Source organism: Colobus angolensis, unplaced genomic scaffold, assembly GCF_000951035.1.
Source record: "Colobus angolensis palliatus isolate OR3802 unplaced genomic scaffold, Cang.pa_1.0 Scaffold78, whole genome shotgun sequence".
NCBI lineage: Eukaryota > Metazoa > Chordata > Mammalia > Primates > Cercopithecidae > Colobus > Colobus angolensis.
Window position 1 is genome coordinate 22393 of NW_012121598.1, and position 15717 is coordinate 38109.

At 37.8% G+C, this 15717-nt stretch overlaps 1 protein-coding gene across 1 annotated transcript in view; it reads left to right on the plus strand.

Moving 5' to 3' along the window:
* The first annotated feature begins 3475 nt into the window (after positions 1 to 3475).
* The window catches only part of LOC105502156 (chromosome unknown open reading frame, human C15orf43), a 21936-nt gene continuing 9694 nt past the window's right edge, over positions 3476 to 15717 (plus strand). Inside the window, exons 1-5 of the mRNA XM_011928528.1 lie at positions 3476 to 3549; positions 3663 to 3744; positions 5104 to 5243; positions 8192 to 8253; positions 12159 to 12244. Of these exons, the coding sequence (XP_011783918.1) occupies positions 3486 to 3549; positions 3663 to 3744; positions 5104 to 5243; positions 8192 to 8253; positions 12159 to 12244 (434 nt within the window). The 5' untranslated portion in view covers positions 3476 to 3485. The remainder of the gene's footprint in view (positions 3550 to 3662; positions 3745 to 5103; positions 5244 to 8191; positions 8254 to 12158; positions 12245 to 15717) is intronic.

The following is a 15717-nucleotide window of genomic DNA, read 5'->3' on the forward strand; positions in this document are numbered from 1 at the left end:
AGCCTCCTGACTAACTGGAATTACAAGCACCCGCCACCACACCTGGCTACTTTTTATATTTTTAAGTGGAAACGGGGTTTCACCACGTTGACCAGGCTGGTCTTGAACTCCTGACTTCAGGTGGTTTGCCCACCTGACCCTCCCAAAGTGCTAGGATTACAGGCGTGAGCCACTGCACCCGGCCATGCATAAATTTTTAACCTTTCTTAATCACTTTGTTTTTGGTGTGTCTCTTATATTCTGCAAATATTTGGGCTGTGTTTTGTGATTCAAAGTGATGTCTTTTTTTGATAGTTAAGACATTCATATTGATAAATATGACTTTTGATAGATTTTGCCTCAACTGTGTCACAATATTTTATAACTATGTTTATTATAATTGCTGTGTTTCCTTTTCTACAAGTCCTGTATTAATTGCTTCTATATTTAAAAAAAATTAACTTATTCTACTTTCTTCTTTCCCTCTCTCTTCTCCTCTCATTTTTAGTTTCATTATTTTTAACTTACACAATATATAAGATTTCCATATCAGTGAGGATTTCCCAGTAATATTTGTTTGGATGAAGCTCATCCTGTAGTTTCTTCAAGAAAGGCTTGTAGGTAAATGATTTCATAAGTTCTTATATCTTTAATACTTTCTTGTGTAGTCCTGGTACTCAGAGGTTAGTTGGCTGGATATAAAATCCTCTGTATATTAGAGTGTATTTTGAATTTGTTACTCACCTTATGATTGTTTTCCTTTGTATGTTATTTTTGAAAGGTCTGATAGGCTGGGCACGGTGGCTCACGCCTGTAATCCCATCACTTTGGGAGGCCGAGGAGGGCAGAACTCTTGAGGTCAGGAGTAAATAAAAATTATTTAAATCAGTCTAAGAGTGTTCATAAATTATTTAAATCAGTCTAAGAAATTTTCAAGTTCATGTAACTTAAGTAAATCATTAATAAACAAATAAAACAATCAGATCCAATATACTTTGACTAATTCAAATCTCCCCAAATTAAATAACTATGAATCAGAATAAAATTCTAAGCCAACTCTTCAAATAGAATAAAATTTATTCAAATAAGCATTTGTGGATATGAAAAGCCAACTGAGTCAGGTATCTAAAAAATAAGAACAAAAATGGGCAAAAATATAAGGAAATGAAAATATAGTTAATTGAAGCTGGCAGATAAATGAAAGAAAGACAAAGTTATCTCCTAAAGAAAAACGGAACCACAAGGACACAAAAGAGAATAGACTCAAATGAAAATATAATGACTAGCATTGAAGAAAGGTAGAAAAACAACCTGGAGAATGAAAATGACATAAGGAAAAAAGAGGTCACAGAAAAGTGGTAGAAATCAAAGTTTAGCAAAGGCACTATTCACAAAGTTGCCAGGAAAAGAGTAGTAAAACAATGGAATAAACTAATAAGAGATAATATTTAAAAGTATATTGCAAGAAATTTTTGCTGAAATAAATTTGAGGCAACTGAGTATTTGGGAAAATTCTCCTGAAACAGTAAACTTTAAGTCATAAGCTAGTAAAATCATTAGCCTTTATAGATTTTGAAGGAAACAATATTGACAAGAATGCACATCGAAACTTGTAATGGCTAAAAACAAATATATCAATGTAACTATACATGTATTAGGATAAAAAAGGTGAAGAATAGTTTACAAGTGTGAAGGGCACATGAAGTAAAATGGGACATTTAAAGATAAACTCTTCCTGGTCTTCAAGAGAAAGGATCACACAAAACACCTTTTTTTTTTTTTGAGACGGAGTCTTGCTCTCTCGCCCAGGCTGTAGTAGTGCAGTGGCACGATCTCGGCTCACTGAAACCTCCACCTCCTGGATTCAAGTGATTCTCCTGCCTCAGTCTCCCAAGTAGCTGGGACCAAAGGCATGTGCCACCACACTCAGATAATTTTTATATTTTTAGTAGAGACAGCATTTCACCATGTTGCCAGGCTGGTCTCAAACTCCAGAAATCAATAACAACTAGATAACTAGAAAATCATATGTACTTGGAGATTTAAAAACGTTTTGCATAATCCACTAGTCATAACACTCATATGGGAAATCTGAAAATACTTTGAATTGACCAATAATAAAAAGACATCTCAAAAACATGTGGCACAGATTTCAAAGGAAATTTACAGCTTTATATGCACATATTAGAAAAATAAAGTATGAAAAACAATCATCCAATTCAAGAAATTAGAAAAAGAACAGCAATTTTTTTTTTTTTTTTTTGAGATGGAGTGTTGCTCTGTCACCCAGGCTGGAGTGCAGTGGTGTGATCTCAGCTCACTGCGACCTCTGCCTCCTGGGCTTAAGCAATTCTCCTGCCTCAGCCTCCCTAGTAGCTGGGATTATAGGCATGGGCCACCACAGCCGGCTATTTTTTGTATTTTTAGTAAATACAGGGTTTCACCATGTTGGCCAGGCTGGTCTCGCACTCCTGACCTCAGGTGATCCGCCCACCTCGGCCTCCCAAAGTGCTGGGATTACAGGCATGAGCCACTGTGCCCAGCCTAAGCACAGGAATTTTAAACAAAGAAAAGTGGAAGGAAATTATAAAAAGCTAAAATTAATGATATACAAAAGAAATATATAAAGAGAATATCAATAAAACCAGAAGTATGTTCTTTGAAAAGGCTAATACAATTGACAAAGTTCTAATGAGACTAGGAAATAAAAAAAGGGAAGGCACAAATAACCAGAATCAGAAATGAAAAAAGATTGTCAGAGAGGTGACTAAAGTAGGAGGAAAAATTTAAAAACAAGAAAAAAAAAAAGACAAAAAAGAACCATGACTAGAGATCTCACAGATATTTAAAAAGATAGTAAAAGATTTTATGGACAACTTTATATAAACAATTTTTTAATGTTTGGTTTAAAGGAACACAATACTAGAAAAATATAACTACTTATCACAACTATTGTAAGAAGCGGAAAACTGTAAAAGGAAAACAATTTTGAGTAAAACAGAAAATTGAACACTGGTGATATTTGACTATATTAAAGAACTATCTTTTAAGTGTGATGATGGTGTCGCAGTTGTGTGTGTGTTTTTTAAGTCCTCACTTTTAAGGGATTCAAAGTGAAACGTTTATAGATGAAATGATGAAACGAATTTTGCTTCAAAAATAATACTTGATGCTGCAGACTCTGCCCTATGCCTGTACATACACTGCATGGTAACTTTGTTAATATTTAGAGTTAACATTCGCCACCTCAAAATTTAAAACAAAGGCAACCAAACAAACAAAAAACCCTCACCAACTCGAGTCGCCCTCCTTCTCTTACCAGGGGAAGGCTGAAAGGCCCCTAAGTGATCCGGATAAGCAGTCAGTGACCGTCCCTCATCTGAGGGCCTCAGGCCTTTCCCGGCCTCTTGGGAACCAATCATTGAGCTTGGCGTTGGACCTGGAACCAATCAGGGATCTCAGCTCTGAGGCCTCCTTTTTCACGTCCCCGCAGGCTTGGCGACGCCATGTTTCAAGGGCAGCGGGGTTGGTTTTGCCGCAGCGTTAGCCGGGATCTGAGGCAATTCTGGGGTAGGAAGCTGAGTGGAAGCAGCGGGTTAGGTGGTGAGGGGAGCATCCTCCTCTCTCTGATGCTTTGGGTCCAGGGTGCTTGATAGGTTCACCCCGTGCTCTTACCTCCACAGTGGCTGAAGGGGGGACGATCAGTGACCCGCGAGCCGCCGACTTCTTGTTCAGCTGTGATGCCTCGCACCCAGACACGCTGAGGTACTGAGGGCCACCTGGCAGCGCCACTTATGTTAGGATGAGCCGGGAGTTAGGGAAGGAAGTTGCAGTCCACTAATATTGATGGGGCTGGGCGCCATGGCGGACACCTATAATCCCAGCTCCTCAGGAGACTGAAGCAGGAGAATTACTTGAACTCGGGAGGCAGAGGTTGCAGTGAGCCAAGATCGCACTCCAACCTGGGTGACAGAGCAAGATTCCATCTCAAAAATTAAATAAGATAATAAAATAAAATAAAATAAAAAATAAATAAATAATATTGACGATAGGATGAGGCTGGAAAAGGGCAAGTTTTCAGTCCTGGATTTGAGGGAAAGAAATAGACAACCACCTTTCCTTTCTGCTGCAGTGTCACAGGCTTCTCCCTGGTCCTCAGGCCTCTTCCTGAATTCCAAGTGTGTGTTTCCAGCTGCCTCTTCTACACCTGCATGTGGAGCCTTGAAGGCCCCTCATATTCAAAGTCTAAATCAAATCTTATATCCCTTCACACCTGCGCCAGGGCCTGTATTCTCCAAAATTTTGAATAACAACCCTACACCATGAAACAGCCAGTGGCCGAATACCATGAATTAGATCCCTGTATTTGTTCTTCATCCTCACTGCCACTAACTTAGTAGCACCTTAATTCCCTTTTGGACGGGACTATCAAAGTAACTTCCTAAGCTGTTACTGTGCTTGAATCTGTTTCTTGAGATCCCCTTTCGCATGGCTGCAGATTTTGTTTACAAACCAGACATCAGATCAGGGCCCTACCACATCCTCCTTTCCCCACTCCCCACTCCACCCACCGATTTCCTACAGATTTAGATCATGTCTGTGCCTACCTTGTTTATTTCCCACTTTTTCTCACGCCTTCCGTAGCCCAGTCAACCCGAACTGCCATTATTTTGCCTTCACGCAAGCCTTTTTCTTGTAATGCTCTTCTTATCTCCACCTATAGAAAAGATGTTACTTTCTATATGTGAAGGTTTTTCTGACTGCATGAGCGCTCCTCACCTCAGGATAAATTGATCCCTGTTTATAGCAATGACCATGGATAAGACCCATAGGCTGCTAGCTCAATCCGCTGTTGATGCCCAGTAAACACGACCATTTTAGATCAAGTTTCCTAATTCATATGGTCATTAACCAACCCTGTAAAGCTGAGATGTGCCAGATATAGGCCCCCAGAAAGTAGTATCTTATGCCATATGTTTTTCCTTCCTTGCCAGAAAAGAACAGCATACATGTATGCTTCAATGTAGTTGTCTCTCTACTTCCAGTTATTTATTTATTCTTTTGAAAGGTTGAATACATTCTTGTTTGCTTCATAACCTAAAATATTTCCTTTCTTTCTCCTAGAATATATCAGAGCCTTGATTACATAGAAGATAATGCTACAGTTTTTCATGCCTACTATCTCTCTGCAGTAGCTAATGCTGAAATAAAAACCTCGGTGGCTTTGGGTCATTTCATTCTTCCTCCTGCTTGCCTGCAAAAAGGTTAGCAAAGATCATTCAGCCAATACCTGTCAGACAGCCAAATCTGGCTAATCTCTGTGAAACAGCCAAATTCAACTGTACTTATTTTGTTCTCAGTCACATATTTTTGAATTTTGTATCTATTTAACATAAGTGGAAAAAGTATGGACTTTGGATCAATTTGCCTTGGGTGTATATCCTGACTTTGTTTATGTATTGTTTATTCATATTCATTGAGCTCTCCTGTGTGCCAACTTGCAACCTGGGTAGGTGCTGGGGATTCAATGGAGAGACAGACAGACGCAGATCTTTCCTTCACAGGCTAGGGTCTAATGCTTACTAGTTTTGTGATCTTTTAGCAAATTACTTATCTGAAGTTGTTTTGAGGATAAAATGAGATAATAGGCCTGGCGAGGTAGGGCATGCTTGTAATCCCAGCACTTTGGGAAACTGAGGCAAGCAGCTCACTTGAGCCCAGGAGTTCAAGACTAGCCTGGGCAACAGGGTAACATGGTGAGACCCTGTCTTTATTTATTTTAATAATTTCCAATTATTTTTAAAAATAAGATAATGTTTTAAGGTGTCTGATGTGGTGAGCATTTAATAAATGTGTTCTTTGCTGGTTTTGAATCTCTTCATTATTTTCCTAATTTTTTCTTCTGATATTTAAAGATTGGTTATGATAATAAACCCATGTATTTGTATTTTTTAAAATACACCTGAAAGCACTTTCACATCAATTTTTTTCAGCACCCCTAGAAAATATGATGGGGAAGTAAACCAGCTGCTTCTGAGATTGGTTCTTTTAGTTTTCCCTGCTTGGAACACCCTTTCTTATCCTACCCAAATCCTGCCTATTTTTTCTGGGCTAACTTTATTATTATTATTATTATTATTATTTTGAGATGGAATCTTGCTCTGTCATCCAGTCTGGAGTGCAGTGGTGTGACAGATCTCAGCTCACTGCAACCTCCACCTCCTGGGTTCAAGTGATTCTCCTGCCTCAGCCTCTTGAGTAGCTGGGACTACAGGCGCCCACCACAACACCTGGCTAATTTTTATATTTTTAGTAGAGATGGGGTTTCACCATGTTGGCCAGGCTGGTCTTGAACTCCTGACCTCAAGTGATCTGCCCGCCTCAGCTCCCCAAAGTGGTTAGAATACAGGCGTGAGCCACCACAGCTGGCCTGGGCTAACTTTACCCCATTGATAGGTTTTGTATTATTACCCAATTCTTGATATGTAGCTTGCCTGTCCAATAGATACGTGTTCATCTCCAAAAAGACAGATTGAAGCTGAGTACATATTCCCAGTGAGGAGAGTATTAAAAAGAAAAGAAAACAAACAACTTAAAAATTATTTCTATAAAAGAGCCATTAGAAACCCCAGAGATTTGGTTCCTTCCATAGTTGATGTCCTGGTGAAACCTACTTATAAGTAATAACACTAAATTGTTCTAAGTGGTTACACAGAACAATGACTGGATGGGGCAATTGATTTTAAAAACTACTTGTGCCAATCAGTGAATACCCACCTTCAAGGAGCTTATATCGTAGAATGACTGTGATTTAATTTATCACTCCTATTTACTTACAGGATTTTAAATTATCACTCCTATTCTGCCTTTGAGTTTAGCATCTTATATTAACATGTATTTAAATTTTCAAAAATCTGTTTTAAATGAAAACGTGCTTCTTTTTAAAAATTAAAAGCATACCTTTTTAAATCTGCCTATTGTCTAGTAGAAGCATGAGATGCAAATGTGAGCCACATATGAATTTTACATTTTCTAGTAGCCACATTAATAAGAATAAAAAATAGCTGGGTAAGGTGGCATGCACCTGTAATCCCAGTTACTCTAGAGGCTGAGGTGGGAGGATCCCTTGAGCCCCCGAATTTGAGGCTGCAGTGCACCAGGATCACCCCTGTGAATAGCCACTGCATTTCAGCCTAGGCAACATAGTGAGACCCCCTTCTCTAAAAAACTTAATTACATAATTAACTGAGTATAATTAATTTTAGGAATATATTTTATTTAACCTAATACATCTAAAATATTATCATTTCAATATATAATCTATAAAAATTGAGATACCCTACATTCTTTTTTTGATACTAAGTCTTCAAAATCCTGTATTTATTTTATACTCACAGCACCTCTCAATTTTGATTAACCACACATTTCCAGTGCTCAGTACCTACATGTAGCTAGTGGCTGCCATACTGGACAGCAAAAGTCTAGAGTAATACCACCTTTTTTGTCCTTTTGGCTACTGCGAAAACTTTTGAGATCATTGAGTTTGGGTGATGACATTGTCCTTTGACATGCGGACCATTGTAGAATTCCTGCACTACCATGTTAACTAGACATATTGTTCATCCACCCTTCTTTTATATCTATATCTATATATCTGTGTCTGTATCAATATCCATAGCTATATAGACATTAGATATACATCTAATATATCTAATGCATTATATAGATACATATGCAGTATTATATATAGAGAGATATATCTATGCAGATGTATATCTATATATGTATACATATATGCATCTAATGTATATCTAATGATACAGATATAGATACTGATATATATCTAATGTATATGTAGATACAATTAGATATAAAAGAAGAGTGGATGAACATACCTCAATGATATATATATACACACATATACACATCTAATGTATATAGAGATACAAATATAGATATAGATATATTCTAGCAGGAAAAGTCTACAACAATGATTAGCAAAGTGTATTAGAATCATCTGGAGAGTTTCTTAGAAAAGCAAATTCCAGAGCTCCTCCTCAAAGATCTGATTCAATAGGAATCTGCATTTTAACAAGTGTGTTATGTGATTTTGTTGAAAATAGAATAACACTGGCCTAGAAATTTCAGACTTTAAGCAAAATTTGGAAGGTTTAAAAAAAAAACAGTATTGGATTTGTTTTTCTCATCACAGAAATAAGAAGAAAAATTGGTAGTTTTATTTGGGAACAAGACCAACATTTTCTGATAGAAAAGGTAAGAGTAAAATAAGGTACTTGTTTAGAATCGACAGTTTCACATTTTCTGAAAGCGAAGTTATCTTAAAATGTTTACTTGTGACATGTTAGCACCAGTGAGTCAGATTAAGAGATTTATTTATTTATTTATTTATTTCGAGACGGAGTCTCACTCTGTCTCCCAGGCTGAACGCGATCTCGGCTCACTGCAACCTTTGCCTTCCGGGTTCAAGTGATTCTCCTGCCTCAGCCTCCCAAGTAGCTGGGATTACAGGCATGTGCCACCATGCCTGGCTAATTTTTGTATTTTTAGTAGAGACGGGGTTTCACCATGTTGGCCAGGCTGGTCTTGAACTCCAGGCCTCAAGTGATCCTACCACCTTGGCCTCCCAAAGTGCTGGGATTACAGGCGTGAGCCACTGTGCCTGGCCCAGATTAAGAAATTTAAAGGGCATGCTGTTATTGAATATTATTTGGTTCGACTTTGTTTTATAGTAGTACATTAGTAAAGTTGAGGTTATTTTGTATAAATAAAATTATTCCCATAAGAAACTTGAAAATTTGCTTCTGTTAGTAGTAAGAAGAGAATAATCGGTGCATAGTATTTACCAGTTCTTTACTGCCAGTGTAGATTCTAATTGGTTAATTTCTGTGATGTGCTGTTTGTTGAATGTTTTGAATAACACCCCTCTATAAATGTGTACAAGAGTCTGTCTGAACCTATTCTGGTTCGGGGGCTGCTTGATTAACCAAAAACAGAAAAAAAATGTGTACAATACTGGAAAAATAGCTGTTTTGTAGCTTTTGCCATCCTGCCTCAGATTTACTTATGCTTTTGACTTACTTCAAAATCTTTCAGTAATAGCCAAATTTGGGAACAATTGAGCTTTAAAACAAATAATGACAATAATGGAATATAATATGTTAGGTAAAAAGAATCCATGTGCTTGCTTCGGCGGCACACATACTACAATTGGACCAATACCGAGATTAGCATGGCCCCTCTGCAAGGATGACATGCAAATTCGTGAAGTATTCCATATATATATATGATACTCCAAAAGCAGACATAAGGACAAAAGGAAGGACAGAAGGAAGAAATGAAAGAAGGAAGAAAATAAGGAAGAAAAGGGTGGGATAAGGAAAATTTTCCTTTACAAAATAGCAGCTAGTAAATATAGAAAGAAAGATAAAATCGAAAATCACCATTTTTAAAACTCTCATGTAATAATTGATTTAGATAAGGTCATTAATGGATTCTAAACCCATGATCTCAAATTATCACCCACAGATTGGTTATTAGTCCCAAAGTTAAACACTGTACCTTTACAATGGAGAGATCTGGCTGGTACCACTTTAACTAACTTAGCAAACTTAGCATCACCAATATTGGAGAAACCTTTCAGTATGTTCAGTCTGATATGATATAACAAATACACAGTATTATCTGTGTAGTATTCTTGTTCAAAACACTTCACCCCAATTTAATTATGAGTTAACATTCAGACAAATGCAGAATACAGACCATACCACAAGACAATTAACTGACCTGGACTCTAACATCAGTTAATGTCATCAAATACGAAAAAGGCAATAGGACCATAGTAGATTAAGAGACATAAAAAAAGGAATAAAAGACATTTGGAGAGCAATTGGGAAAATTTAACAATGAACTGTATAATAGGTGATACTGTATTACATTTTATTTTCTTAAGCGTGATAGTGGCATTGTAAAGATAAAACAATGTATATTTTTAGAAAACACATGCCAGGTATTAGAGAGTGGAAATGTCATATCTGCAAATGTTTTCAAGTGGTTCCACAAAAATAAAAAGAGAGAGGAGGCACTCAAGGTGTCGGAAATGTTAACACTTTGTGAATCCAGGTGAAAGGTATGTGGTATTTATTGTACTATTCTTTTTTGTTTTGTTTTTGAGACGGAGTCTCGTTCTGTCACCAGGCTGGAGTGCAGTGGTGGGATCTCAGCTCACTACAACCTCCACCTCCTGGGTTCAAGCAATTCTCGTGCCCCAGCCTCCTGAGAAGCTGGGATTACAGGCACCTGCCACCACACCCAGCTAATTTTTGTATTTTTAGTAGAGACAGGGTTTAACCATGTTGGCCAGGATGGTCTCGATCTCCTGGCCTCGTGATCCTCCCGCCTTGGCCTCCCAAAGTGCTGGGATTACAGGCATGAGCCACTGCGCCTGGCCTATTGTACTGTTATATAACCTTTTGATAAGTTTGAAAATTTTCACAATAAAGAGTTAGGGAGAAAATCTTTCACTTTTATTTTTTATTTTGTTTAAACTTTAAACCCACAGCCACATCATATAGAAAATCTTTACAGTATGTCCAAAATCAGGCTATCAACATGTATTTTATATTTCTGTCATTAATTTGCTTTTTCTTCCCAGGGCATCATCATCTGAAAATAATAGTTCTTTCAGTTTTTTTGTCTAGGATGTAACAGTGTGTTGTACTAAGGACTGAAATATCTAATCCTTGACTTTTCACAGTGTTTCCAGGAACGTGAGCGGTAATGCAATGGTTATTATTTGATGGTAATTATTGACTCTACCAGAACTTTAGAGTTTACAGATCACTAATTTCATCATTTAGTTTTATACATGAGAAAACTAAGGGAAAGAAAATATAATGACCCGTTTTAGTACACGTTGGCAGATATTAGCAAAGTGGAGCCCAATTTTCTCAGCTCTAACCCAGTCCAATGTTTTTTCTACTAAAAAATTACTAGAACATGCTTGTATGGATGTTGACTCTAGAAGTTATATTACTACATGATAAAAAAGTTTGTCAATTCTTTCACAATATTGGTTGGTATGAGTGTTAGCCAATTATAATCATGTAACCATAGCATATATAAGTGGAAGGTACTCATCGAATGGCAATAACAAGGGTAAATCTGGGGAGCGTTATCGTTATTATATTGTTTCGAGTGGATTTAAGTTTTTATATAAATATAGAAACTTCTTAATAGTGTCTGGGCGCGGTGGCTCACACCTGTAATCCCAGCACTTTGGGAGGATGAGGCAGGCTAATTGCCTGAGCTTGGTAGTTTGAAACCAGCCTGGGCAACATGGCAAAACCCCGTCTTTACTAAAAATACAAAAAATTAGCCAGATATGGTGGCTGGTGCCTGTAATCCCAACTACTTGGGAGGCTGAGGCAGGAGAATTGCTTGAACTCGGGAGGTGGAGGTTGCAGTGAGCAGAGATCATGCCACTGCACTCCAGCCTGGGCGACAGAGCAAGACTTTGTCTCAAAAAAAAAAAAGAAAAAGAAAAGAAAAGAAACTTCTCAATGATATGTAAAATAGATTATGTGATAGACACCAGTATCTAAGTTGCTTTCACAAAATATTTAGGAAAAGCTTAGCATACATTGAGTTATTTTATATCTTTATAGCTAAATACTTCACTGTCCTTTTGAAGGAGAAATATAATTTGTTCAGCTTATTTTATAGTTTTGATTTGTAGCTCATAGGAAGCCCAGGAATCCTTAAGTCAAGGATTTTAAGAAAGTTTAAATTAGTAGCAAGTTTTTTTGTTTCCTTATTTTTGTGACTAAAAAGTAATATAACCACATTAGAGGAAATTTCAATACTTGAAAGGAGAGTAAAATCAGTCAAAGTTTTGCTGATCTGACATAATCACAGCTGGTATATTTAAAATTCTCGTCTTCTTTATGTGTCTCTAAAAATATATAGTATAATTATATGTGTGTGTGGACAAAATTTTATAAATTTTCTCCACCAAGCTAGATTGAGTGGACTTAAATGTGTAAATATTTTATGGCTTTTGATATATATATTGCCAGTTTATTTTTCCCTTTTAAAAACATTACTGATTGGATCATTGGTATGATGATTTTTTAAACTGTGATTTATTTTTCTATCCACAGCATGATGAAGTAACACCAAATGAAATAAAGACCCTTGGGGAAAACGGTGAACTAGCAACAGAGCACAAAAAAGAATTATCTGAAAGGTACTGAATTCATAAACTTCACTGATACTCAATTCAATGTAGACATCTGTGAGCACTGATTGTGTGCTTATCTCATTTAATTTTCAGTTTTCCTATGAGACTGATAGCATTATAATCATTCCCATTATACAAAAAAAGAGATCTATGATTAGAAAGATAAGCAATTTCCCCAAAGTCATACAAACTTTTATTAAGTAGGGGAGAAGCAGGATTTGAAGTGAGTCAGAGCCCCTTCATTTAAATGTTAGTCATTAAATACTATACTATGTATTTACTATGTAGCATACTATTCTATCTCATAATATAACACACTATACTGTCTCTGCAGAAAGGAAACAAGGATTTTATGTATGATAACAGTTAATAAATTATTTAAAAATTATATGTTTCTGTGTGTGAAAACCCAATCATCATGCTTATGAACTACAAAAGAATCTTAAAATATGTTTTTTACTTGGAAGAAAATACACTACATATTAGCAGTAATTTTATTAGGATGAAAAGTGGTGAGTGATTTCCTCTCTTCTTTCCAAATTGCTTGTAATATATTACTTTGATTTAAGAAATTAAATTTAGACTGGGTGTTGTGGCGCATGCTTATAATCTCAGCACTTAGGGAGGCTGAAGCCGGATGACTGTTTAAGCCCAGAAATTTGAGATCAGTATGGGCAGCATAGGGATACCCCATCTCTATAAAAAATTTAAAATACTAGTTGGGCATAGTGGCACATACCTGTAGTCCCAGCTATTTGCAGGCTGAGGTGGGAGGATCACTTCAGCCCAGGAGTGAGCCGTGATCACGCCACTGCACTCTAGCCTGGGTGACAGAACAATACTCTGTCTCAAAGAAAAACAAGAAATTAATTTAAAAAGACAAACAAACATGGCCTTGCCATTATATTAGGACCAATTTATGAGAGGCCTTCTCATTGCAGGCTTATACATGATCTAGTTCTAGTTCCATGGTTTCCAATTCAGTTGCTTTTCAAATATTTATAGGGAACATTGATTCTTCAGAAGTGTATGTTTTATCCTCCAAACCTGTGGCCGGAGTCAACCTAAAAGTGGAGGCAGGGGAGTCCCCACAAGGGAGTGCCCCAGACTGTCCCAAGTTGTGGTCAGCTGGGATTCTAAAGAAAGAGCCACTAAGTAGAGTAATCAGTCTAAAGCATTTATTGAGGGAACTTGCAGATTACTGCACCAATCCTTGCAATGGACAAGATAAAAGGGGTGTTCTACCTAGGTATATCCACAGTGAGGGGGTCTGGGTATGGAGTTTATATGAGGGTTTAAGGAATCTGGCTCAGGGCTGAGGCCAGTTTCTTTCAGTGTTTTGAGCAGCAACCTAGATACTTTTATCAGTGCCTGGAAATGTTTAAGGTCCTGGTTTGAGTTCAAGTCCGCTGGGAGAACCCTGCACTGGGCTCTCACAGAGCAGTCAAAGCACTCTGTGATTTTTGGTCAGGACACGGAAAGAAAGCCAGGAGTAGAATTGGGGGAGGAGAGGATGGGTCTGGGGTACCCTGCAGTCTGGTGTTTAGCTGCTGTAATAAAAATGATCAAACAGTAGTTATCTGTCTTCAAAATAAAAAGTAATGATGTAATTTATATAATTTTTCAAGTTTTTCTCCCATAAAGGCTAATTTCCTTAATATACAAAGAGGTATTACAAATCTGGGAAAAATACGTCCAATCCAAAAATAACAAAAATGGACAAAGGATATGAATATACCCTGGGTAGGTGTCTACTTCGAGCCTTTTCTTTATGGAAACAGCAGAGGGTGCAGTGTGAACATAGATAAAATATACCCTCAATTTACCTGCTGGAGCATTTGTTAGCATACTACTAGGGACATTGATTTTTTTTTACATCATACAAACTTGATGTACAAAAAATCAGGCAGTACAGAATTAGTATAAAATCCTAATTTCTCCCAAATCCTCTCCCAGTAATAACTTTCGTTTTTTGTTTTTCATTGAGACAGAATCTTCCTCTGGAGTCTGGAGTGCAGGCTGGAGTGCGGTGGTGTGATCTCGGCTCACTGCAACCTCTGCCTCCTGGGTTCAAGCAATTCTTGTGCCTCGGCCTCCCGAGCAGCTGGGACTACAGGCACGTGCCACCCTGCCACACCAGCTAATTGTTTGTGTTTTTAGTAGAGATGAGATATCGGCATGTTGCCTAGGCTGATCTCAAATTCCTGGCCTCAAGTGATCCACCTGCTTCAGGCTCCCAAAGTACTGGGATTACAGGCATAAACCAGGCCTAGTCGAAAAATCTTATTTGATATTATGATGTGAAATGGCAGCATATGGCATTTCATTTTGTTTGTTTAACACATTTATTTATTTATTTATTTTTGAGACAAAAGCTCTTTCTGACCCCCACGGCTGGAATGCAGTGGTGTCATTTCAGTTCACCGCAGCCTCAACCTCCCGGTGAGAGATCCTCCTTCCTCAGCCTCCCAAAATGCTACCAGAATTACAGGCATGAGCCACCACACCTGGCCTACAATTTGTTACTTTTATGACACCTCCATGAACATCTTTTTAAAAATAAATCTTACTCTACTTTTTTGATAGTTTTCTTCATGTAAATTCCCAGATGTGGAAATTACGGTATAAAGAGGAGTTGTTTTTTTTTTCTTTCTTAAACACCTTATGTTTATTTATTTATTTACTTAATTTTGTGTGTGTGTGTGTGTATGAGTCAAGATCTTGCTGTGTCACCCAAGCTGCAGTGAGATGGCATGATCATAGCTCACTGCAATCTGGAACTCCCGGGCTCAAGCAATCCTCCCACCTCAGCCTCCTGAGTAGCTAGGACGGCAGATGTGTGCCACCATGCCTGGCTAATTAAAAAAAAAAAACATTTTTTTTTTGAGACAGGGTCTCACTCTGTCACCCAGGCTGGAGTACAGTGGCATAATCTTGGCTCACTGTAACCTCTCAACCTCCACCTTCTGGGTTCAAGCAATTTTCATGCCTCAGTCTCCTGAGTAGCTGGGACTACAGGTGTGTACCACCATGCATGGCCAGTTGTTTTTGGTATTTTTAATAGAAATGTGTTTCTGCTATGTTGGCCAGGCTGATCTCAAACACCTGGCATCAAGCAATCCACCCTCCTAGGCCTCCCAAAGTGCTAGGATTACATGTGTGCCAACTTGCCCAGCCTAATTAATTTTTTTTTTTTTTTTTTGTCAAGATGGCATCTCACTATGTTGCTGAGGCTGGTTTTGAACTTCTGGGCCCAAGGTATTTATTAATTAGTATAGTAGCAGTTCAGGCATGGTGGCTCACACCTGTAATCCCAGCACTTTGGAAGGCTGAGGCATGAGGATAGCTTGAGGCCAGGAGTTCAAGACCCATCTGAGCAACAGAGAGAGACCCAGTCTCTACAAAAGATTAAAAAAAAAAAAAAAATTAACTGGCTGTAGTGGTGTACTCCTGTAGTCCTAGCTACTTGGGAGGCTGGG